Source organism: Phaethon lepturus, unplaced genomic scaffold, assembly GCF_000687285.1.
Source record: "Phaethon lepturus isolate BGI_N335 unplaced genomic scaffold, ASM68728v1 scaffold9333, whole genome shotgun sequence".
Lineage (NCBI taxonomy): Eukaryota > Metazoa > Chordata > Aves > Phaethontiformes > Phaethontidae > Phaethon > Phaethon lepturus.
In genome coordinates this window covers 6,404-32,318 of record NW_010526942.1, presented here as the reverse complement: position 1 = coordinate 32,318, position 25,915 = coordinate 6,404, and the positions used below count along the sequence as shown (strand labels likewise).

Sequence of the window (25,915 nt, the reverse complement as noted above, 5' to 3'; positions counted from 1 at the left end):
AAAAAAAAAAATTTACTCAGCTTTTAGGGAGATGCCTAGCTGGTCCCAACCTGCCCTGCAGTCCTACATCTCCCTTTCATCCCTTGGTGTACCTCTCTGTATTATTTCTGTTTTCTGTTGAATCCCATATAAATTGGCCAGCAGATAACAACTTTATTGGGGAGGGTTGAAGGACACAGACATACAACATTCTTGGATAACATGGCGTTACGTGGCGGGCGACGGCAGCGGCTCCAGTGGTTCAGAGGTGCTGAACAGGAGGAACCCAGAGAAGGTGGTATCATCATCAGCGTCTGCAAACAGCCCGTTGAAAGTCTCCCCTTGGTGAGCCTGCAACCACACCTCGTCTCCTCCCTGTAGCTCGAGGATAGCAGCTCCTGAGGCCTGGTCCTCTCCACTCTGATACCTGTCCACCGTGTGCAGCATCTTGATGCCGTTTTTAACTAGAGCTACTCGGACATTCCTTGAGTAGACAGTGATGTGGTAGGTGAAATAGTAAACACCGGGGTATTTGCAGGTGAATTTGCCAGTAACTGAGTTGTAGTCATTTAGACTGTTATACAGCACCTTGTCAAACCTGACTGGGCGGTTCGGCGGGGGAAATTTGGTGGCAGTTGTGAGACCGACACTGAAAGCACTCTTTGGCAGGACTGCTGGGGCACCTACATTCCCTTTATCTCCTCTGTCTCCTTTCAGGCCTCTTTCCCCCTGAACTCCTGGATTACCCTGTGGCCCCAGATCGCCTGTATTACCTTTAGGACCTGGATTACCAGTCAGACCAATTGGCCCTGGGAAACCAACTCTTCCAGGATGGCCAATTTCACCCTTTGTCCCTTTCGGACCTATGGGCCCAATGTCTCCTTTAAATCCCTTCGGTCCTTGCAGTCCCAGCTCTCCCTTCTGACCTTTGTAACCCACTGACCCTATAATTCCTTTTGGTCCCAGTTTCCCAGGTCGTCCTCTTTCTCCTTTATCTCCTTTGTTCCCCTTCTCTTCAACAGTCCCATTGGCTCCTAAATGGAAAAAAAATAAGAAAAAAAAAAGAAAAAAAAAAGGCACTTTCTTGTGATCTTCCACTGCATTAGTGGGGCACAACATGAGTTTCAGCATGAAGACATATATATGTATGTGTGTGTCACCACTGTACATACTGTGCTCACTGTACATAAAATTTCTCATACATTTAAGTGCAGGATAAGCATAACATCTGAAGAACCTGCTATTGTATTAGAAAACAGGTGCCCTGTCTGAGAGCAGCAAGAATAAGCTCAAAGAAAGGAAGGTGTGATGTGTCTACAGGCTGATGGTAGCCTGTAGACCACCAACAGCTCACATCATCTCAGGCACAAGCAGCACCTGTCTAGAGACTTGTTTTCAGCCTTTGGTATACAAAATGTGGGAGACGGTTCACAATTTGATCATAGGAAGGTTCTATATGGACAACACCCAGAACTTGCTTGCCACATGTTTCTATAATTTCTACGTGATGGAACTTTGCTTGGATTACCTAGTTTGCTACTGCAGTGCAACTAAAGGCTTTTGCCCTTGCTATTTGCTACCACGTGCTCCATTTATCCTTCATCCGGGCTTGGATTGAAGCCCAAAGCCTTTGAAAATGCTCTGATTGCTGCACAAGTGTTTGAAGGTGGAGGTCTCATGATGTGAAGGGCATGTTAGCCGCTGATAGACAAAAGATATCATAATGATCATATACTCTATTAATCAGGAAAAGAAGCTGATAATTTCTGTATAAGAGCCTCCTGCTTCTGATTTAGGAATCATGCTGTATTTACAGTTTACTGTTCTCAATTTACAATTGAGAGTATTTAATAGCAACAATGAATTGAAAACAGGTGAGATTGTATGGTGACCCTCCGGGAAAAGCAGTGTAGGTCCATCGGGACAAGGACACAGGAAAAGAAGGCAGCTTTGGTAATTTAAAACGTCATTTGTGTCTTCATGTCTCACTCTCTTTCCAGGACTGGGGTCGTTTCTAACAGACTGGAGAAAAGGTTGAGGGATGTAGAGCAGCTCGTAATTACTCCCATGCAATACGTATATGGTATGTTATTTCTCAGGGTTAACTTCAGGATTCTGGAGAACCTGGCCACTGTCTTTGGCAGGCCTCCATGCGTTTGTATATATATATTTGTGTACAATTACTCTAAGGATGCACAAGTCCAGCATCTCAGAGTTATTGAATTTGTGCAGAATGATGTGGTGCCACTTGCACAATGGCTGACTCTTTGCTTTTACGCACAAGTCACTCTGCACATGTACATCCATTTGACACATGAGACATGTTGCATATGCATAGGTTGACTAAAGAGGTGAAGTACACAGGATGTGCCGTATTTTTAGGTGTAGAACTTGTGTCTTCTACAATTTCTTTTATAAGTCCCTTTCCCTGAAGTTGCATACATAGCTACAGGAGCCTCACTTTCCTGAGGTAGTTGCAGATGCAATGTCTTCCCCAGCAGCTGACAAAAGAATCAGAGATGGGAAAGGTAAGATAACATCTAAATGAGCAAGTTGTAGGGCACCAGACGCAGCAGGGTGATTGGAGGTGGCAAATTCCTCTTGTATTGTCAGCATATGTGTGCAGCCTCTACTACTTCTGGAAAAAGTTTTTTTAACCTTTATGGTACTTTCACTACAGCTAGAATGTATAGCACGTACGGTGCTCAGAAACACAAGGGCAGCAGTTGATAGACAAATAATAAATTGAAACATTTCTTCTCTGACCTCGTTCGCCTTTCTCTCCATTTGAACCATCTTTTCCTGGGCTGCCAGGAAGTCCTGCTTCACCTAGTACAGAAGAAAAAAACAGATTTTCATTAAACAATTAGATTACCAGAAGACTTGGGATGAATCCTTCCCTAATCTTTCCTTTTCAAGCCTGGCTAAATGGTAATGTAAAGAGTAGTCTTATTCCTGACTTTTAGTGGGTGCCTCTCTTGGCACATTTATCATATGAAGAGATTGATAGAGAGCATAGAAACTCTGCTTGAGGATGGTGCTTTTTTGAGACAGAGGGAATCCTTGACATAAAGAGGTCGGTTACTGAGACAAGTAGAGGAGCTGTACCCTCGTCAGGACCACCAGTGTGAAAACATCTTGTCCTATTGTTGCCTCTATCCATGGAAGATACCAGCAGGAAAAGGAGTGAGGAAGCCACGTTCAGCAAGAAGATTTGCAGGGATGGGAAGCCTAGTAGTGAAACCATGTTAAACTCCCCGCTCAAGAACAGACATCTGCAGGGGTTTGGCCAATGGTAATGAAACATTACAGTGGAATAATACTGCCTGTAGATCTGAGGAAGGCATTCACACTTTTGATTCCTGCATCTATCATGACACAGACTTTCCACTGCTCTAAAGAGAGCAATTCTAGATGTCGTTTTTGTAGTAACAGGTGACCAGGACGTGTATGATCAAATACCTGGATTTGCTTCCAGAATGGAACAGAAGATATAAGAGTTGGAAGTTTGGATGTAACCATATTCCAAGAGTAGCTCTCCGGCCATATGGACCGGAGAACAGTTCTTTAGCAGTTTTCTGCACGATGGGAACAGTCCAGCATCTGCTGAAATTTTGTTGACTTGGTAAGGAACAAAACTATGTCTCATGTATTTAACTGCAAAGATGTACATACATACAATATAAAGAATGGTATAATCACCCCAAATTCTTCAAATAAAGAATAGTCAGTACAATCATCATAATAGCTTAATTTAGGAAAAAAAGTTGGGGTCTTTATCAGAAACCAGTGATACCATGTGATAACTCACTGGAATAAAGTGAGGGCCTTTATAAGATAAATGAAAATAAATAAGCTGTAGATTTTCAATTTTCAGGCTTTCCCAAATGCCTGCATATAGAAAAAGAAGGCAGTTAATTGTATGTGCCTATTAAGAAACTAAATGGAATTTTTTTAGTTTGTTTCTAGACTTTAAAAGGGTTTTGTTTTATCCAGGCTAGGGCACTGAAAACAGAAGGAGCACGTAAGTGGTTGCTTGACAGAGAACCCTAAATCATTTTATAAACAAGAGTTCAAAACAGCTCTTTAGCAATCACTGAGGTAAATACGTAGAGTGGGTAGACTTGTCTTTCAGTGGTCCAGGGCAGGCCATAAGCAGTGAATAATTCTTCATTGCCCAAGCTGTAAGTGCTGGTTATTTTTCTGAAGAAGCATATGCTTTTCTGGTGGAGCAGGTGATTCATTAGCTTAGCAACCCATTTCCACGAGCTTGAAAGACATAGTAAAACACTTTAGCACATTTTATGTTCCTTTCTTTCAGACTGTTGACCTCAGTTTGGTTTATGTACTAGATTATGTACTCCACTGAAAAGAGATGGGATTCACAATCCTTAATATCAGCACTTGGTAGAAGAGTTAATCTGATAAATACAAGTTTGATCCGGACTGATTTGTGCAGCTGAGTTACCAGGACCACAATAACAGTGTTTGTGACATGTTTATGCATTAAGCCATAATGCCGTCTGCATGATGCCACACAATAGCTGACCTAACATAAAGCTTGTTGGGGAAAAGTTCCCCCCCAAAATTTTGTGAACAAATTTGAAGCAGCAGATTTGCACTTGTCCTGTGCTTTGCATTCTGGGGCTGTGACACTTCATATGAAGTGTTATATATCTCCAGACTACCACAGATTTATCACCTTGTGCAACCCTGGCCGTGATATTCCAGCATGGATGCAAGGGCCGTCGTTATCCTGAGGCTTAAGTACCATGGAAATTACTAGCTTTAGGATGCTGAGAAGATTACCTCTGTCTTCCGTATCACACACAAAGTTCTATTGTAGCCTGTTAGAGTAGACATGGATCCTACACTGCTTTTCAATAGTCTCCATTCCTGAACTTCCCTCTAGTGGCTCTTGAGTTACAGCAAGTAGGTGCACTCAGAAGCAAGTCCTACAAACGTAAAATTTAGGTAAGAGAAATCTTCTTACCACTGCATACTTATTACACCAAACAAGGTATCAGTAGTTGGTTGTTCTTTTTACTGGGCTTGAAACTCTTTACAGAAATGTAGTTGCTGTCTTGGAGATGTAAGAGTAGGTTTACAGGCTTTAAAATTTTCAAATAGACATGAAAATATTCCGAAAATAGAAGGTAAAGTCTTTCTTCTTTTCTTTTTATCCCATGGACCAGACCTCTCCATAGTATTAGCTATCTTGCTTTTATTATTAGGTCTTTCTTTATATTTCCTTCTTCAAACAAGTAAATGACAAACGTCTGAAATGTTTTCTGAAGGTGAGGCAGCATAATCCCATTAATGCAGAGTGACTACAGACAACTCAAGGAGCTAATGGCATTGCATCTGATACATGAAATCATTATTCTGAACATATTACCTGTCTCTCCCTTGTCGCCTTTTGAACCATCACGTCCGTCACGACCAGGTATGCCATTGTGCCCAGGATTGCCGGGGATGCCAGGATACCCTTGGGTACAGACATCCTGGTTTTGGGTATCTGCTGTGCTGACTGCAATAGCCAGCAGTATAATCCAGCTTTTCATTTTTAGGTAAGGTATATGATTTTGGCTGAAAGATTTAAGAAAGCAAATGTACATCTGCCCAAGTCTGCTTTAGAAGGGGATGCAGGGTGGGGGAGGGAGGAAAAAAAGGAAATGGGTTTTAACCATGTCTATTGTTTTGTTTTATTTATAAGTCTCTATATAGAATTAAGTACAGTCCTGGAGACTACTGAGTGCTATATCAAATAATAATTTAATGGGAATATCAGCCATAGCGTCATTGTACATTTGAAACATTAACCCAGCTTTAGACAATTGAAAATATTGCTTAATTCACTGCTATTTGGAGCATCAGGTTCTGTTCCATATTTTCTTATGCAGTATGACTTGTGGAAATAAGTGACTCTGCAAAGGGAAATTTTGATGCAGGTAGATGGTGAACAGCTGAAATTCACAACAGCTCTGAGGAGGTTTAGAGCTACCCTTGATGTCCTCAAGATCTATCCAGCAAACTAGAAAACAACAGCTCAGTGCATCCCATAGAGTTTCACTGTTCTATTTAAACCACAAGTGCATTAACAAAGCCCAGATTTTATGGATTTGGGTGAACTTAACCCAATTTTCAAGGTCATAATAAAAAGGCAACTTGGGCAAAAGTGATAATCTTTATGTTTTTTTTCCGCCCAGCAATTACAGCAAAGAATATACAGTTGCAGCAGTTATATGCCAAAGAACTTCCAGGGATCTGTCTTGGTCCAGCCAAAACTGTGAAACCCCAATGCCTGGCAAGTCTACAAGGAAGTGTGCTAATAATAATGTTGCTGCTGTCCTAAGCCCAGATTGAGAGTTAAAATTTCAAGTCTTTGAGGGGTGATTCAGGGAGGACCAGTGATCCCGAATTCATACACAAGGATTCATACAATGTCCTGTTTCTCTGAGCTGTAGTTTTGCTTACATAACATACAGGCATTCTCCTTGTTCAGTAACGTCTTTGTAAAATCCTCTAGCCAGAGCAGTGCCCCAAAAGGAGCTATTTCATGGCCATTGCTGCCTTTCAGAGCCACGCAGAAGCCTGTCTACATTTTCCAGCTTCATCTTTCCTACTTCAAAGATGTCCTATTAAATGGTGCCTTATGCATTTGGAGTCTGTAAGGAAACCCGTCTTCTCTCTGATCTCCAACCTTTTATCAGTGTTGGCCATTAATAACCAGTATCTATGTAACAGCTTCTTAAGGGAAAAATAATAGAATTGAGCCAATCAAACAGCTCATAACCAAGAAGCAGCAGAGGTCTTAATGCCCACTTCTCCATCCACATTTCTTGCTGCACCTACTCATGACTGCACAGTTGTACCAGGAGGTACAGGGAGCTGGCTGGTACAACCAGGAGTTGTACCAGTTGTACCAGGAGCTGGCTGTGGTGCCGCAGGAAGTGAGCTGGGCAACTCAACCCCCTAATTCAGTACAAAGTAATTGTTTTTTTTTCTTTTTTTTTTTTTTTACTGGAGTTAGTAATCTACTGGGTTAATAAACTGAATGACCTCAGAGGGTGTCAGAGCTGGAGCAGAGTGAGATGAGGGCAAAGATTTGAGGGATCAAGTAAGAGAGTTTTTGGCAAAAACTCTTTAGTCTGGTTCTCCTACTATGCTACTTAAAGTCCATCTTATATTTATCCTTTCATTAAGAGCATCCCTCCCATATAATGTCTTTTAATATAGGCTCACCAAAATACTTTAATACTTAATTCTGGACACAACTGGTTTAAGTGCATGTAAGAGCAATTAATGGAAAGAGATTAGACTGAGGAACAAAAATCAAATAGTAACACAATTAATGACCATTTTATTTATAATTAATATTCATAAATGTCTAATGCATAGAAGCTTGGGCTATATAGGTTAAGTACTTATACAAGTAAAAGTGGTAGTCAGAATGAGTAAATGTTCCATAATTGGCTTTTGAATTGGTTCTTTCATTAATGAGAATTTAATACTAAGATCAGTATACCTTTTGAAATAAACAAGCATTGACTAAATTATGTCTTCTGTTTAATCTCTTTACCACCATTTCTCAGTCTTATGCACAGAAATAATGCACACAAATACCATGTAGAGAGAGACTAGTATGTTCTCAATAAGAATAATTACACCCTGTTAGCAATATTTGATCTAAATAGTCTTTTAATGTATAGAGGAAGACTTTAATTTTGGGGCATGTTCCTTAATCTTTTTATTCTGTCTTCAAAAAAAGTTCCCGATTGTGCAACAATTATTGGAAATGTGATTTATGGTGCCTTTGCCAATGGTCTACAGAGACACGTTTGATCACCCGCCAGCAAAATCCTGCTTTGTCTGCTGCTGCTGGTTGGCACTAAAGAAAGTTGAAAATAGATTAAACATTTGTTACTTCTGAACTATATAAATATTTGCTGCCTTAGTCAAAGGACTCCAGAGGAGCACAAAAGGAAGAAGTGCTCTGTATGACGCTGTTAGGATACAATGCACCCCATGGAGAAGCCTGACAGTCCTTGTCCACTGACAGAAAACCCCATTCCCAGTTGTCTAAGGGAGTGTTTCTTGCCTAAGAAATAGACAGTTTGGTCCCCACACATGCACTCCTCTCTACAAGCTGACAACATCAATATCATCATCACCACCATCATCACATATATAGGATCTTTGGTCTTACCTCATTCACTTTGTTCTTGCAGTGTCCTTCGGCATCATTAACCAGAGTATGAAAGCTTCATGTAAAGGAATGCATGCTTCAAATATGTGCCTTGAGGACAAGCACTTGTTTGGTCACTAAATTCTCAAAGGTCAGTGATTTAATTTTGAGAGCTGTTCAATAATTAAAACAGAAGTTTAAACTGCAATCTTCCTATTTATTCCAATATTAAGCTGAAGTGCTCTGTACTTTGGCTTTTACCGCTGTTATGTAAAAGAAAAAATGTTAAAATTGATTAAAAAGGCTTTGATTTGCTTGTTCCATTGTACAAATACATTACACAAATGTTAGCCTTTGACAGCTTGACTCGTTTGTGGGATGGAAGGCATGTCTCATACTACTATTGTGCTGCAAAAACATGTAATAAAGTTAGGTTCTGTATCAAGCAATTTACAATGGAATTAGGGACAAAAAGACTATAGAAATTCAAAATAACAATACTGTGAACATGGCATTACAAATACTAGGTGATTAAGAAAAAGAAGTAGCGAGGTTGAATTAAAGTAAATAAATTGAATGGCAAAGAGAGCTTTTAATGTGTAATTAGCAGGCTCCCCATCTAGCCACTCAAGCATGTCAACACTATTGTGCTACTAAATTATATATTATTGGTAACTAAATTTGAAGAAGCCATAACTTAACTGTGTCTTCTTTAAACTACTGAAACTACTGCTGTCTCAGGACTAGTGGAAGTAAAGCAACTGAGCGTATCATGAGCTCCTTAAATGCTGATCGCGAACAGTAGAGGATAAAACCAATAGTAACAGGAGTTAATGTGTTATAGGAAGTGGCCTTAATTCACCCCTGTTGGTGCAAGTGACTGAAGACACTGTGTCTGAGGGGGTATCCACACTGCAAAGGTAACACACATGGTCTGTGTATCAAATAACGTACGCTCAGCACAGCTGAGCAATTAATAGTTCTCACTAAGGTCTTCACCACCACCCTGTGGTAATGAGAAAATATTGCAAGCGTTGCGGTGCCCTAGTTTGTATCTGGGACACTGTATCTACCATGCTCCGAGGAAAAGGAAGGACAATGTGCAGCAATTAGCTGCTCTACTTGAATGAACTTCTGTAGCCAAATTAGACTTGCTGCTTTGCTAATTGAGAGTAAGAAATGACAGCCATGACAAATAATCCTTTTCTCTATACCCACTGAGCACCATCTAAAATTTTCTAAGGTTGCTTAGCCTCGACCTCCTCTCACACTTCAAAAGCTTGTCATTAAAAAATAGCCCACCCTGCCAGCTTAGTGCTGTGCCCTCAGCGATCTGCCCTGCCATGCAGAAAACCTGGTTTTATTGACGAACCTTCCTGGCTGCAGTGTGCTGGGAGAGATGGTGACTCTGGGGGTACAGCACTGGAGGCAGCGGGAGCTCCTGGGGACACAGCACCGGCAGCAGCAGGCCCTCCCAGGGCAGCAGGGTCCTTATGCTGACCCAAAAGAGGCTGCAAATTTTACAATGACAACAGTCACCGTCTAGTCTAGCCCAATCCTGAGGTGAGAATGACATAATTCATTAGTTACATCTACCTTGATGGACTCTGCAGTAAGTCCAGTTTGATGCTTTTTTAGCAGAGAACCAAGAAAAGTTCTGTAGGAATGGCCTTAAAGACAAACACTACCATCAGCTGCTTTCTTGTGTGCCTTGTCTCATCACAGAATGCCTTGGAAATAATTACACAGTAGCAAAAGTTCCTCATTTGCTCTTAAAAACCATTTCATCTGAATGGCAGAAGATGCAAGGGTTTTTTAGATTGATTGCTGTGCTAATTACCTTTGTTAGAAGCCGAATATGGTGGTAATGACCATGGGATGGATGGTTAAAAGAAGATATACCCAACCTCATTAGCGGAGCACCTTGTAGACACTTTTTCAGTCCTTCATAAGTCAGTATCTCCAAAGTCTGGGGTATGCTCATAGGTAGAGGCCAAGGTCAACTGTGCCTAGCGAATCTGCCTACTGACAACTCACTTCAGTGTATGTATTTGGCATTCTGCCTTCTTATTTCCTATGTGCCAGAAACAAGGAGGAATTTGGGGTGTGCCTGGTTCTGCCAGCAGTCTCTCAGGAGCACCTGGAGCTCCTCCTTCCCTTTGAAGCAGTTTCAGCTATCCAAAAATCACTAGGAGAAAGTCAATAAATCTTAACATCATGTTGTGTTTCCCTTCTAAGTGAAACTCAGCCCTTGAAGGGCAGTGGTGCTCCTTGCTTTGCTCACCTCTGCCCTCTCAGATTTTGTCCTTCTGACCTTTTCCAACACCAGACTCGTGATGCAGACACCTTCCAATCTTCACTTGTCTGTGGTTTCTCCGTCATTGCTGGTGGCCCACTCTTGAGTTCTTAAAGCATTAAAACAACTCAGGTAAAACCTTGCCCAGGTGTCGTTGTCCCGGCAGTGGTGCTCCTTGCTTTGCTCACCTCTGCCCTCTCAGATTTTGTCCTTCTGACCTTTTCCAACACCAGACTCGTGATGCAGACACCTTCCAATCTTCACTTGTCTGTGGTTTCTCCGTCATTGCTGGTGGCCCACTCTTGAGTTCTTAAAGCATTAAAACAACTCAGGTAAAACCTTGCCCAGGTGTCGTTGTCCCCTCGTCGTCTCCCCCCCCCCCCCCGCCAAATAGCACAACAGAAATGTAAGATGTAACATAAACAGAGGGAGGGTGTGATGGGTGTGGATCACTTGTCTGGTGCAACCTGCTGTAGGTGCCAGCAGAGACATTATCTGGGGATGCCATATGGAGTCTATATATGGGTGTAAATATATAAGTATTCAAACACACACATCTTTTTCTGAAACCAGAGCCTAAATACTTAATAGTGGCAGTGAGTTCTCAACCACCCAGACAAGCAGAAGTCAGTTTTGACTGCAGTGAACTAAACCTAACACAGACCTAAGATAAAAAAAAAACATGTTGTGCTGACAGTTTATACAGTTTTGACATTCTCACAATTACATGTTCTCTAGCCAGTTAGAATAGCTGAATTTTGAAAAATATTCAGAAACACACTAAACATTTGTGTGCTTTCCTTACAGGCTACGTAATGTGCAGTTTTCCATTGCTGACTTTTTCATTTCTCTTTTGGTACTGTAACATAAAAAGGCCCAAATCCTTTTAGCCTCTAAAAAAACCCCAAACCAAAAAAAAAGACAAGCAGTGCTGTTTCTGTGCAAACAAAAAGCTCGACCTGATACATCAGCTCTTGGCGAACTTAAAAGCTGACAGTATGGAATGATCTACAGGACTTAGCCTGACTGCCGAAGTATGACATAAAATGCAGAAGTGAGCTCACCATGGCCAGATGAATTGCAGGCTCCTTAGGAAGCCTATTGATCACAATGTCCTACTCCAATGTTTGCTCAAGCTGTATTTTTTGGTCATCCAATCTACCTCACTGAGTGCTCAGACTGTGCCTTTCACTTTGATATCGAAGCACTCCGCACACATCCCGCTGCAGCAGCAGCACTTGGGAGGCCTGGGAAACTCAGTTTTGAGGTGACCCAAGAAATAGAGATAAGAGGTTGGACATTGGAAGAAGGGGGAAAGAACTGGCAAACCCAACTATTCTCACAGCATTTGAACTCAGCAAAGCATTTGTGATGAAAAGATTTCAGCAAAGTATGTTATTTTGTTAAAGCTAATGTGTCTCAGCAAAATGTAATTTTTGATGCAGCCTTGAGATGTGGTCCCCTGCTCTGTCAGAATAACAAGAAATGAAAAACTTCCCTGAATCAGAGCAGTAAGCTGAATCTCCAGCAGCGCTGCCCATTGCTCTAACAAGCAGGGAGGTTTGCACACATTTACAGAACATGCCTTTTGGGTAAACCCTTTCAAAAGGTTTTGCCTTTTTTCCAAAGAAAATAAAATTTAATCCTCCTTACCTAAGCTACAGTACTTAAGTCACCATCCTCTGTTAGCAGGAGCTTTATTAATACAGAAGCTGCATTTGCATTTACTTCCAAGGGGTACTGTAGGAGCTGTCTGCCAGCACAAGGTGCAGCACAGCGATCGCAGATGCATTCGGCTGGGACAGTAACAAGGATGGGTTTTGCCTGAACGATGAAGACTTCAATCCCAGAATAAGCTTTAGTAGTTGTTAAAATGAACTTGTGCTGGGAAGTACTATAGCTGTTACTGGGAAACCGAGAGAGGAAGGCATGACATTTTTTTGCTTCAAAATAATAAAATAAATGTGACAATTGATACATTTTTGCATCACAAGGATATTTCGTAGACAATAAAAAACCACAACAATTTTAAAACTTCACAATAAAGTTTTATAAGACACAGCAGAGGAACTTCAGCTTTGTACATTATTTAATTCAAACATGTACAATAAAAGAAAAATAATGGGAATGTAAGTTTGTACTTATTTCCAGAAAATAGAATCATTTGACAAACAGTGTTCCAAGAGTAAATAAACCTTGTAATGCAATTACTTCAAAACAAGTGCACATCGAGCTACTGCAGTCCTATACATTGTACTTCAGCTGTCAACAGCCAATTCATCTGCTCTGTAGTCAGGACACTTCATTTACAACATGTGTAACAGCACGCAGCTGGTAAGATGCACGTACGTATGATAAAATGTTACAAAACACTAGTCAAAATAAAATATATATGCAAGTCATCCCTAGTATTTACAACAAATAGTTTTAAATTAGAGACCGTTCAGAAGGCATCTCCTACATACCAATGCCACACATATAGAAAAAAAGCAGAAAGGCAGTCAAAGAAAGGTACTGTGTTAGTTATGGCTAAAGACCTTTGGCTCCAAAACTCTGTTATAATTATTTTCAAAAGACAACTAAAATGTGGAACATTTGAGTAGTCTGTCTTTGAACTCCATTATTACACTGACCACTAAAACTCAATGTGAAATTTAGCATGGCAAGAGCCACTTGTAAAACAATCTTGTTATTTTATACATCAAATGCTCTGAATTAGATGCAATTATGGTTTGGCATTTTCCTAACTCAGTGGGAACACATTTGAGGACAATTACATTTTACTGCATCTCATGCATAAAGTCTGAGGTTATCTGCTCAGCAGGCCATCGGGAAGGCTCTGGCCGTGCTTTATCTAAACGAGGCACAAATGTGCTTAGTAGTTGCCTTAGAACTTTTTATAGTAACTTAAAGCATGCAAAAGCAAGAGGAAAAGAACAGATCTTGCTGTCGCACCTTTCAGATCATATACAAGCTTTGTCATCAGAAGGAGGATCAGAGCAAGAGTTACTAGAATACAAACTTTTACATTTTAGTTGCAAGTCTTTTTCCCACAGATGCTAAAGTCTGAACCCCAAGTAAATATTTGTCTTAATTGTTGGATAATGTAATTGTATGTTCTCATTTAACTACAGTTTATTTAAAAGATTATGGTGTAGTTTAAATTTGGCCTGTCTTGCTACATTTTATCTCAACTCTGTTGCAAGGTCAGATTGCACAGAGAATATTATAAAACAACAATGTCTATATGTAGGGTACTATATGTAAAACTGTCCTAAGTAATCTGCACCATGAAACATTTGTTTTTTATTTCTCTGAAATTCAGTTTTTGAGAAAAAAACTGCTGCATCCAAAACTATATGCAAACATTTCTGTTCATTTTAGGGCTAAGGCACCAGCGCTACTACATGGGAAGAGCCTTCATGGGCACTGACATGTCCCAAACCCTCCTTTTTTCCCCAGCACTCCACAGAACCGAGCCCTGGAAGGAAGCAGGTTTTAGCAAAGACACATATGTAAGTAAGTGTGGATTTCATTATGTCTTCAGGTCCAGCTGGGAAGGTTTCAGGGTGAGCACTGCAACCCAACTTCAGACATTTTTTTTGCATCTAGAACAAGTCTTTCAAAATGTGATTATGAAAAACATTATCTCTGCTTCCACAATACATGCATCACTTTGGTTTGCAGGCCTGACTGTGGCAAGTACCCACAAAAATGGGTATGTAAGAAACACAAAAGGGTTACTCATTTGAGGGGAAGTGCATGCATCCATGCCTGCATTTGGAAGTCTGCTCCTTGTGTTTAAATTGAGCATTTAGAATTATCTTTTAAAAAAATCTGAACAGAAATGGCTTGTTTTAAATATCAAAAGAAAAATACAACACAGCACAGCCAGCTTCTTTCACTAACTTTTCCATGCATTTTCTTTAAGCTGGATCATTGAAAATGTCAGTGCATATTTCCAGTTCTTAACTGTTTCAGGTCATCTTCCATCGCTATGGGAAAGCACAAGCAGTGGAGTTCACTATGCAGTGAACAATTCAGATGAGCATCACCAGACTTCGCATTATTGCTGAGCTATATACACAAGGCATTTGAAATGTACAGTTGTCAAAAGATGGCATTTAAAATCAAAACCCCAAACCTGGGCTTTGCAGAAGTTGCCACAAAATTATAAAATCACAAAATCTAGCGACTAGTGGGCTTCGTAACACTGACGATAAATAAAAATATAGAGATAACAATAGTAGTAGGAACAAATACATGTTTAAAATAAGGCTTCTTTACATTGTTGTTAAGATGCCTGGCCTCTAGCCCCTTGTTTGTTCTTCATATATTTTAGATTCATGACAAAGCTGATTGTGTCCATTGTCGAAGAATACCCTTGGATTTATCCTTATCATCAGATAATGCCCCTAATCAGCAGCATAGGGTAAAGTATTGTAAAGACATTCATACCAAATCAGTTCTGAAACATACGGAGTCTTTCTTTCCTTCCATATTACCAGCAGTCTTGACATCCTTAATGAGAGCTATCAAGCAGAAATGATCTGTGCTGCAAATATCAAGATCCTGCTTCTTCCTGGTGGCTTTTTAAAAGTTATTCTCACAAATCAACTTCATGTCATAGGCAGTTCGTAGCATTGCAAATTACCCATTGCATAAGATGACTGGAGCTGACCTTAACTGAGTCGGGTTCTTCCTCTTCCAATACAGACTGACGACTCTGAGACAAAAACCCATCTCCAGTCCACACAATTTCTCTGTCCCTTCCAGTAAGGATTTCTCTTTCTTTGTGAAGAAATAATTGGTCAAAACCCATTATCAATTGACTGTGTATAAGAAGCATGGATCCAGACCACTTCAATATATTTACATTACCATTCATACATTTTCTAAGTCAAGCTATATGAATACAAAGTGTGAGAACTATGTAACATAGCCAGCAGTCGGCACATACTGTCTCAACTCTGACTTCGTACATTCACATTATCTCAATTAGAAAATAAAAAAAATACTTTTTACACAGAGAAATAAGCATTCTGGAAATATAAAGAAGCATCTCCCAGGCAAAGAAGTGCGCAAAAAGTGATATAAAAGCTCTATACTAGAAGAGCATACATGCATGCAGTATATTGCTGTGACTGAAAGTAATCAATCTGAGATGCCCTGGGCTCTTCTTGTTTCCACTTGTGTGCAATAAATGCACATACCTTTATAGTCCATTTCACACTCTATTCACGTTTCTATATGACAGAATAAAATTTCCCTGTTCCAATCTGGAATATGGTAAGGCCTTGCAGGACATTCTCCTGCCATTTGGCAATTTAAGAGAAAAAGACAGGAAGGATTAGGGTCCACTAAATTCTGCAACAGCTGGTTAATCACATGGGATGTCTCCACCTGATTTTAATGGGTAGTCTCTGCTCAGTGCTCCAAAAGGAAGGAGAAAACTCTTCTAAGATTCCTTGCTGATATACACCCAAGGAAAAATTCCTCCCTATCCTAAATTTGGCCATCAACATAAGGTTAAGAATAATGAAATGTTACAATGACCTGCATGATTCCATCACTCCTTCAACATAACTATGAAACAGAGATCAAATGCTGCTGCTTCAGAGTAACAGTAAGTTGTCTTTGTCAGAAGCGAGACTGCTCTTCATCAGCAATGCTGACACTTGGCAACATTGACTTCAGAGCACTCGTGAGGAACTTCATTCTTCTAGACAAAGGTTGTGTTTCTGGCTCAAGGGAGCCCAAGGTTTTCCCTCCAAAACTGGAGATTCACTGAGCTCAAATAAGCTTAACCATGTGTCCAAGGTCCTTCTGTGGAGTAAGTCTCCCTCTGTGCCGAAGTCCTTCCCAGGTCCTTGGCCTCTCACTTTTTAAAGGGGGTGAGTTTGTTGAAGGTATGCCAGAAGAGAGATGGCTTCCGCTTGGGTTCTGCCAGGGCAAAAACCTGTTGCTGTGGGATGCTGGTAGGCACAGTGATGTGGCGCTGATGAATAGGATGCAGGCTTTGGTGTGGAGGAGGCACAGGACACCCGTTATAGCTTACACCTGCAAAAGAAACAGTTTAAGAAAGTATATGAGTCATCTAGCAGAGCAACCAATACTGGGAAAATTGAAGCACAGGACAAATTCAGTGGTCCATAGAGTCACTATGACTTTTGCCATGATCTTGAATGGAAGCACTACTAAAGGTTACCTTTTCTGATGTTAGACTTTTTAATTGCTGCACTGATTTGGCTTAAGAAGAGAATACTACCAGAAAAATAACATTACAGAATTACCAAAATTAAGCAGCGGTTTCACATAGCCTGGCTATATTGTTTGCACAAGTAAATTCTGGTATTTCAAAGGACTGACTTAACACAGTGGATATTTGCATTTTAGTCAACTCTCAGAATAACGCTGGGTAAAATATTGCTACCAACAAAATGTTATTTCTTCAATTTGGAAAGTATTTTTCCAGGCTAATGTTCTCAGACTTTGACCTTTGTACATTCTGAACAGAATCTCCTTATCGCAATTTTCAGCCACTCCCCTGAAAATCCGGACAGGTTTTATAGGTATCTAGTGATTGATAAAGGGAAAAAACTTTATTAATACTAATCCAAGGGAGCAGAGGACTACCAAACATCAACTCGTTCAGTCCTAAATTCAGACTTAATCTGGTCCCACTTGCTCAATTTATTCTCTCAATACACTAGAGATTTACCCAAATTTGACTTTAAGAGGGAAAGGACAAAATCACAACACATTTGCTGAGAAAGAAAAGGAATAAAAAAGCTTTTTCCAGAGAAATACATTTCTAGTCCATCCTTCCTTCTAGTCTAGGAGAAGAAAAACACATTTTGAGTGTGTTATCATAAATACAGCAACACATGGCTTGCAAAAAGAACTTTAAGATATTTTAAAGAAAGCACAGAATTCCTAAAGAAGTACGAGCTGTTTGAGTAAAAACAAAGGAAGGAATCAGTAACCCTCATTTCTAATTTAATCTCTGCATGCACTTTTTTACATCCCTAAATAAATCGCTTGCCTTACCTCTTGAGTTTCTCCCCTAATAGAGAGAATACTGACTTGCCTGTCTGAAGGACACTGGTGAGCTCATTTTTTAGTAGACAGTTTACAAAGGCATTGGAATTTGATATTACAATACAGACTAATGGAAATTATTTGAACTCCATGTAAATGATGAAAATTCTATAAAAGATTGAAGAACTCAACCATAGCCAGATTGTGCTATTTCCTAACATAAAAAACACTGGAACACAGTAAGAACGTAAAGCAATTCTGAACACCCACCTTTAATTTTTCCATGCCTTGACTTACGGGCATTCTGCATGGCTTGTTTCTTCTGGTTTTCTGAGATTTCCATTCCTGTATCAGAGTGTAAATTAGGGCACTGGTATAAAAGTACTGTATCTAATACTTGTTTACATTAAAGTAAAACAAATAAGTAAACTATATTTAAAATATGTTTAAGTAAATCTTAATAGTAATATACCTGAAGTTTTTAGAAGTATGTTTTACTTTGTCATATGAATTTAAAGATAGTTTTTCACTGGGATAACAATAGGAATGTTAATTTCCCTGTAGATGACTAGCAAAAGCTGCTTTCCCGTTCCTGCAAATGGCAATCACTGGGAAACTAACCACACAAAAAGTTCTTTTTATCGATAAGTTGAGATAACAAGAGATTAAAAAGAACTGTAAATTACACTTCTGAAAGCTACAAGCCATGATGTAGCCATCACAAATGCAGAATCTGTTTCTTTTTTCACTCACTCTGAGCTAACTTGAGGTAACAGATTGAAGTCACTGGTATTGTAGTAGTACAAATGTGGGTATCTTTCCCTCCACTCGGAGGAGACAGTATCGCATAATCTGCCAGACACTGAAGCAGGCTGTGATATGGTTGTGGCTGCATCAGACTGGGGCTGGACCCCTCACTCCGGTTTCTCATGTACTTGTTTGCAATACTTGTATGACTTACATGATGCTATAGTATGTGGTCAACCCTATGCTATGTACTATCCTGTGACGTGTGTATGACTGATCTATGCTGACTACAGAGATGCGAGACATCTGCTATGAAAGGTGATACCAGTGACTGATGTTGTCTGGAGCCCATGTACAGGCCCTCCAGTTTCCTCTCCCTGTGTACAAGACAGTTGAGATACATGGATATGTTATGTTTGCACAAAGAAGCAACAGGGTGCACATGCTGTCACTCATTTCACCCACAAGCACATGAAAAGCACAGAAGTTGCAATTCAAAATCAGAATGAAGCGTCTGGTTTGGTTCCATTCTGCATCTTCCCTGACTTCTCTATACTCTTAAAATTTCTTTTACTTTTTTAGCCTGAACTTAGGAAGAAGTTATTAAATCAGCCTATTAACTTACAATACGACAGCAGGTAGCCATAATTTTGGGGTAGCAGAAGTTTATTTTATTCTACAGGGTTTTTTTCCTTTATAGAAACAAGGAAACAGATTTTTTAAAAATGAAAGCAATTTCATCAGCAGAGATCAGACCACTTTCTTAGGGTTACTATTAGTGGTTTGGAGAAGGATTTTCTGGCTGTGGCCAGATATTCAGAAAAGCTAAGAAAAGCTAGATATGGTTTGGGAGACAGTGACTCGAAAATAGAAAATAGTGTCTTTGAAAATAGAAGTAAAATGCCATTTGCAGTTCTGAATTGGAAGAGTATGTATTTGTTCTCTGAGTGGTTAGATTAGAGGCTTTGTGTGAAGTCCAGCAAGATAGCTTGCAAAATCAACAAGATAAATTTAAACCTGAGGTTGAGAATACTGGCGCCTTTCCACTGGTTTTGGCTGAAGGAAATGTTCAATTACGTAAAAAAAAAGACATTTTAGAAAAGAAGCAGTCTTCTGGGTAATGGAGAAAACATCCAAGCCACTGTGACTCACAAGACCAGATGGACATTAGCTATTACAACTCAACTGTATTTCCTCTGCTTCACAATACCTGAGCCAAAACAGGTACATCAGAATAATGAGTTGCGACATTTGAAAAGCAAGTTTCCAGAAGGCTGGATGTTACATAGGCAGAAAAGATTGCATGTGCCTATGTGTCATTATCAAAAATACAGTTTCTCATTATACCAAATTTTCTTCATTATATTGCACAGTGCCTGAAAAGCAGCAAGCACGATGGGCCCTCCCTTGCAATCCTTGCACTCAGCACTGTGGGAATTTGTGACCCAGCCCTACATAAAGGTTAGTGCTATTATGACAAATCTCATCGTTATCACTGCCACTGCCACCGCCACCACTGTTGAATGGTTACCCTTTTGAATATGATATGTTGATTTTCATGAGGTCCCAGAAGAATAAATGTAGCTACATTCAGGGCTGTAGCTGCTACAGCTTTGTAGTTTCCTCATGCTTGGTGATTTCTGCAAGTGTCACTGAGAAGGAACCGTAACACCCCACTGCCCGCACAACATCGACGTGCTGTAGCCCAGGGCAAGCACTAGGATGAGCCTCAGAAACATCCCGATACACATTTCTGCCTCTCAACATACTCTCCTGGTGCTCCATAAAGCAACCACTGCAGGAGGAGAACAACTTGACTTTGACATTTTCAAACTAACTCTGGGGTAGTTTCTAAGCAACCTGTTTCCATGGCAAAGAATCCTGGGGTTAATCCAGGTTTGTTTTTTCTCCTAGAATCATAGAATTCTATGACACCATGATTCTAGGAGGTGTAGATACAGATTTGAAGAGCTCAAGAATGCTGCTCAGAAAGGATGGGGATGGAAAATGTTCACATTTTATGTTTTTTTGCTCAGTCCTGCTCACAAAAGTGCAGGAGCTGTGATTTATTTCATATTGTCCTTCCATATGACTGTACTACTGTTCTCACTGTATGCTGGAATGGAAGCTTTCTGTAACTTTTTGTAAGAGAGATTGCTTGGACATTCATCATCAGATCCTCTGCATTGCTTTATTATGTTCTGATCACCTTCACCTTTTTGCAATATCCACTTTACTTTAGAGTTCTGTTTAGGCGAATTAGGAAAGGCAGCAATCACCCATCCCTGTGAGCATAAGGTGACTGAACAAGCTCTACACAGAGCAATTCATGAAAGCCATCAGTGTTGTGCCCAACAGGATTGTAATGTTGCACCGTGATGTTTGGCACAGGAGAAGAGTTGGTTTTGAAAAGTTCGGAAAGTGTGAGGAAAGTTTAGCTGTGGCCGCTTCATTGTTTACTCTAGACTCAAGACAACTGGGGTTCATTGCAGAAGTTGGTGCAATGGGGAAGAATTAAAGCTGGTTTTAGAGTATGAATTGGTAAACTTGAAAGCATTTTCTTCAGCTTATGGACTACCTACAATACATATGGAGGAGGCCTTATTTTTGTCATATTTACAACAGTATCAAACGAGAGAAAGCCACAAAGATCAAAAGGTTTACATCTTTTATCTAAGGGTTATTCCTGTCTTCCTGTTCTGCTGGCCAGGTGTTTTAAGTGAACATGGAATATGAGACTTGGCATCTTGTTTAAATTTTAATAATTTCTGAGCTATATCATCCACTTCACTGCACTTCCAATTTTAACCTGCTGTCATCCAAAGCCTAATCCAGAAGAGTGTTATAAAAAGGAGAAGTTCTCATGCAGTCAGCACACACATGCACTAATATTTTCATTGCTTCTTTAGGAATATTAGAGAGTTTTATTTTTCTTGTTAGTGTTGCTGTCTTCTTTGTGTATGTTCTGCCAGTGAAATTTTGTTGGAGGATTTGTAACCAATCTTAAAGAAAGAGTGAAATTATGCCCCCCAAAAATTAAGTAACAATCCTAAATGTACATTCACGTATAAGACACTGTCCTTAGAGTGTCTCCCAGGCTGTGTGTCTAAAGCTGACCCTAGGATTTCCTACCTTGCTCACTCAAGGTTAAGCTTCATTTCTCTGTAACCTGCCCAGTGGTGCTGTTGTTGGGTCTGTAACTAATGATACTACGCAACTGCATAGGTCTCCTTGACACAGGAGGTGCCACTATATGACATGGACAGTATAAATCTACAGTTATTGCTGCTTGGCTTTATAATAAACAGGTGTCTGGGGCCAAGGATTCATACAAAAGTGCTAGGACTCTGGATGGAATTTTATTATTAATTGGTCTTTATGAATTGTATCTTGTCATATCTCATATCACCTTCTGCTCTGTAATGCACCAGAATCACACGGGTTACGCTGTGACATGGATGTCATAGCTAACTGCCCTGGACCTTTGGCTGACAATGACAGGGTAAACACAGTTGAATAGGCTTCACTTACACAGCTAAAGGTCATGTCAGGTAAGAAAGAGACACCAGTCCCAGAATGCAGAGTGCATATCTGCACAAAACATAAAGAAGTGCAAAAAGCAAGAACATTAATCTTTGTTTTTACCATCTTTTAGAGAGGAAATCCTTCCACTCACCCATTTCCTTGTCTTCCTGAACTCTTCTCCTTTCACTTTCGCATGCCTCCATCCACCTCTTTTTATCCTCCTGTTTTTTTGCACAGAACAAATGAATCTCTTCTGTTGCTCTGTTTATTATCTTAAAAGCATTCTTGACATTAATGTTAAAGTCTTTGTCTCTGCCATCTTCAGTGTCCACAAGTTCCATCTCATCCATGTCAATACGATCCTTATAATACAAGATGTCCCTTCTCAGCAAGTCCTTCTTACAGAACACAAGCTGATGGTCAAAAAGGAAGAAAGTCCTCTGCTGGCTTTTGCCTTGTTTTGATATTTTCGTCAGTTCTCCTGAGTGGATCAGTTCTGAGCTTCTGGCTAACACATCTGGTCCCTAAGAAGATAGATATAGATACGTATGTATATGTATGTAGTAAGTAAACAATATTTTAAGATCTTACTGTGTGCCTAACCAGTGTCATTTTATAACCAAGTCTTAAGTTCATTTGTTTTTCCTGTATTTTTATTATTAGATTTTAAAATGTCATAGAATGTAGATAATCTCATACAGGCAAACTCAATGAACGTGGTTCTGCCCTACTATATTTCTGCATAAATCAGAAGCAAACTCATGAAAGTCAGTGAAGCAGGTTCAAGTTCTGACAAAACTACCAAATATCCAAAGGAAATTCTATAGGTCTAGCATTTTAAAAAAATCCATTTTTTCATCTCAGTCCAGTGTCATCTCAAAGACAAGTGTCCATGTTAATATATGCTGCTCTTCCTGATTTATAAGCAAGGTAATCAGTAACAGAATCACCGCAAATTAAGCAACTGGACTTTTAACTGAGCAATGACCAGTTGAAAAGTAGACACCATAAACTACCTACTATGCAGAAAGACATATCCTGTAGAGGACATGAAGTACTGTACACAGTACCTTTGCTCAGGAAAAGGACAGGCTGACGCTTACCTCCCAGTCTACGATAGAGACTTGCCAACGTGCAATCTTGTCTATGCTTTCTAGTCTTCGTTTTCTCTCATTGATCAGGCACGCTACATTCTTCATAGCCTCATATGCAGCTTTTATGTTGTTATAATCACTGTGAAATGTAGGCACATTTCAAAGATCACTTATGCAATGGATATGATGCAATCACAAACTGTGACACAGTGCTTGAAGTATTAGCCTGCATTACCCATTTATCCCTCTACTCAGGGTACTTAAATAAGAGAAACCTGAGTCTCAGCTATCCTGAACCTCACACAGTAGTCTGTACAATTCAGTGCTGCTGTACTGCTAGGCTTTGTTCAGGAGCAAATTACTGACCTGGTGGAACGCAGAGGAGGTAGGTTAATGAATTGTAATATTGTGTCTACTGAAAGCAATGGTAGAACTCCCATTGACCTCAGTGATACCTACATTTCACCACAGGAATTTGTTTTTTGCAAGATTTTAGTGGGATTTTATTGGGAAGGGCATTCCTTTAATCATGTTTAACAACTGTATTTTCTCCTTCTTGTTCCCAATGGCTGGATCAATGAACACAAATGGAGAACTCTATGTGGGCAGAAAAAATACCAAAAGCAACCTCCAAACAGGGTGACTGAGGGACCCAAGAACATGGGCACCGAACAGAGGAATTAAAAGAGACAATGCTGACAAAGTGGCCTGTTTTCATGGAACAAGTGTCTGAGAGCCAAGATGGTCACCTTCACCTGTCTGCTCCAGGTCAAATGCAAGCCTCCTGTCCTTCTTCCATTGCTCTGCTCCCCTCCTTCTTTCCCTGAGCTCCCCACATGCTTATGAATCTCCCCAATCTGTAGGCAGGTTTTCATTCCCCTTTGAATAGCATTCAACACTCCTTCACATTCCTCAAATGGAGTTTCTGAGAAGAGAGACGTATTTCTTGCCTTAGAGTCCCAGCAGAGCAGCTGCCTTCGCTCCTTTATCAGAATGCCTCTTGCAGAAAAGGGAGACACAGGTAGAAAACAGCACAAGCCAGAAATAAATCCTGCAAAGGGGTCAGCCTTGCTGTCCTTTTTATCTGCTCCTGTCTCAGTTCCTATTTTCATTAGCTGCTGCTGATGGATGTGCATCCCTTCTAAATCTGCACATTCCTCTCCTCTCTCTTTTTATATCTATGGAAACTCTTTTCTGCCACACTGTATATGAAAAGTGAGATTAACAATAACAGGATCCTACTAATGTCAGGGAGATATCCCACAGGGCAACTGCATGATATCCGTGCTGCTACTCTTGCCCTTCTTTATCTCAGTTCCTTCTTTCTCTGTTGGCATGTATGTTATTCCCCACTTGCCGCATAACCTGTGGCCTTCATGGAGGCTGTGCACATCAGATCTTCAAACTTTTTATGAAAAGAAAACAAAAAGCTACTAAAAAACCCAGCTGGCTGGAGCTTTCCCACGGCTCCGTGTGGGCATAGGCCTGCCTGTCTGTGAGCATCTCTGTACACTGGGTGCCTGCCTGTGCTTGTAAGCCTCTCTGGATGCTGTGCCACAAAAGAGGAAAACAGGTACTATGGGTGGAAGGTGGCAAGACCTTGCTGTCACTTCATCTGCACTTTTAACAGCTCACAGAATAATCATTTGAAAATTAGTAGCAGTGAAAGAGATACCCCTGCTAGTAATTGTTATTGCAGGACTTCCCAGGTAGCCACAGAACTGAATGGAGGCATTTCACACCTCAGTGTCAGCGCTTCACATCCCCTATATTTTGCCCCTGGCAAAAATCCCATGGTCTCCAAGGGGAGTTTTCTCAAGGTTAAGGAAGTGCAGATGTTGCCCAAGGAAGCATCGCTTCAGGCTGCATTTGGACTTTGAGCACAGGGGTCACAATGGAACATTTGTCTTGCAGTTGTACAAGGTAAAAAGGCAGACATTTAAAAATGTTAATTTAGTCAAAGATTTAACTTGAAAGGCAACAAGTTCAATTCTTATTTATCCCAGCTGAAAACCTAATATCTGGACTTTATTGCAAATGAAGGCAATGTTTATTACTAATAAATTTCTAAAAAACATTACCTCCAAACTTGCTCAGATTGTGTTTTTTTCTAAGGCCCTTTTTACCTTTTCTTGCATCCACAACATTTATGCAGCTCCCCCTTTCTTCTCTGGATTTCATTCTCCTTCATTTCTTTGACACATCAGCTTTTTTTCACTCTGATTTACACATCCCTCCCTGCATCCGATTTCAGCACCTTCCTCCTTTCCTTCTCCCTTTCACTTATTCCTCATTCTGTCTTGCATCCTGTCAGTCCCCTGTGCTGCATTTTCAGATACTGTTTTTGTTAATATTTGTGATGGTTCCAAGATGCCCATCTAGTAAGGAGCTCCTGTCTATAGTGGTCAATGGGAGTTTTGTTCCTGATCTCAAAAGCCTCAGTGTTGCATCACCCAGAAAGCTTGAATAATTAGGTGTTATTGCTATTATAAAATTTGTTTTTTTCATTCTCTCACCTGTGCTCCTGAGTGGTGTATTTGAGTAATTCTGCAAGTTGCAGAGGGTATTTGCAGATTTTCTGAACGGGTGTGAGAAGAAAACCATCAATGGCAATGTCAATCATCTGCTGAAGCAAGCGACAGGCCTCAAAGAAGTGACGGTATTTGCCCTGTTTCATTAGTTTGGAAAGTTCAATGCAGGCACTGGGATGATTGTTACAATACTCTGAATAAATAGCAAAGCCTTCTTGCTATTAAAAAAAAAACAAAAAGTCAAAGCTTTAACTAAAGTATTTGTCTATAAAGAAGGAAAGACATTTTTGTAACATCTATTATATCTAATTAATTAATCCATTTCCTATATTGTTTCCAGGTTGATCAGCCTTGAAACTATGCAGAAATCTACTTTATAACTGTCAAAACTATGTACCTTCTTTGCAAGAACACAGAAAGAGAGGCCTCCATTGAGCCAGGATAATCAAACCCACTTTAAGAAGTACTTTTCTTTGGGGAAGACAGCTATAGGCTTAGCAACTGTCTATCATGA

At 40.1% G+C, this 25,915-nt stretch overlaps 2 protein-coding genes across 2 annotated transcripts in view; both read right to left on the bottom strand.

The window, feature by feature from the left end:
• Positions 1-207: 207 nt before the first annotated feature.
• Positions 208-5,543, bottom strand: LOC104617807 (complement C1q and tumor necrosis factor-related protein 9A-like). The gene is made up of 3 exons (XM_010283226.1): positions 5,378-5,543; positions 2,746-2,808; positions 208-1,013 (listed from the first exon to the last, which is right to left on the bottom strand). Exons 1-3 carry the CDS (start codon positions 5,541-5,543, stop codon positions 208-210), a joined length of 1,035 nt encoding a protein of 344 aa, XP_010281528.1.
• Positions 5,544-16,341: 10,798 nt separating this feature from the next.
• Positions 16,342-25,915, bottom strand: part of SPATA13 (spermatogenesis associated 13) — a 15,493-nt gene continuing 5,919 nt past the window's right edge. Inside the window, exons 5-9 of the mRNA XM_010283225.1 lie at positions 25,387-25,619; positions 22,880-23,009; positions 21,928-22,300; positions 17,771-17,849; positions 16,342-16,516 (exon numbers count right to left, since the gene is read on the bottom strand). Of these exons, the coding sequence (XP_010281527.1) occupies positions 16,342-16,516; positions 17,771-17,849; positions 21,928-22,300; positions 22,880-23,009; positions 25,387-25,619 (990 nt within the window). The remainder of the gene's footprint in view (positions 16,517-17,770; positions 17,850-21,927; positions 22,301-22,879; positions 23,010-25,386; positions 25,620-25,915) is intronic.

Excerpts from the sequence above, each read along its gene's own strand:
- LOC104617807 (XM_010283226.1), bottom strand. The coding sequence starts at position 5,543 with ATGAAAAGCTGGATTATACTGCTGGCTATTGCAGTCAGCACAGCAGAT. Across the intron at positions 2,809-5,377 it reads AGGCGACAAGGGAGAGACAG|GTGAAGCAGGACTTCCTGGC; the intron begins GTAATATGTTCA and ends CTTCTGTACTAG. Across the intron at positions 1,014-2,745 it reads TGGAGAGAAAGGCGAACGAG|GAGCCAATGGGACTGTTGAA; the intron begins GTCAGAGAAGAA and ends TTTTCCATTTAG.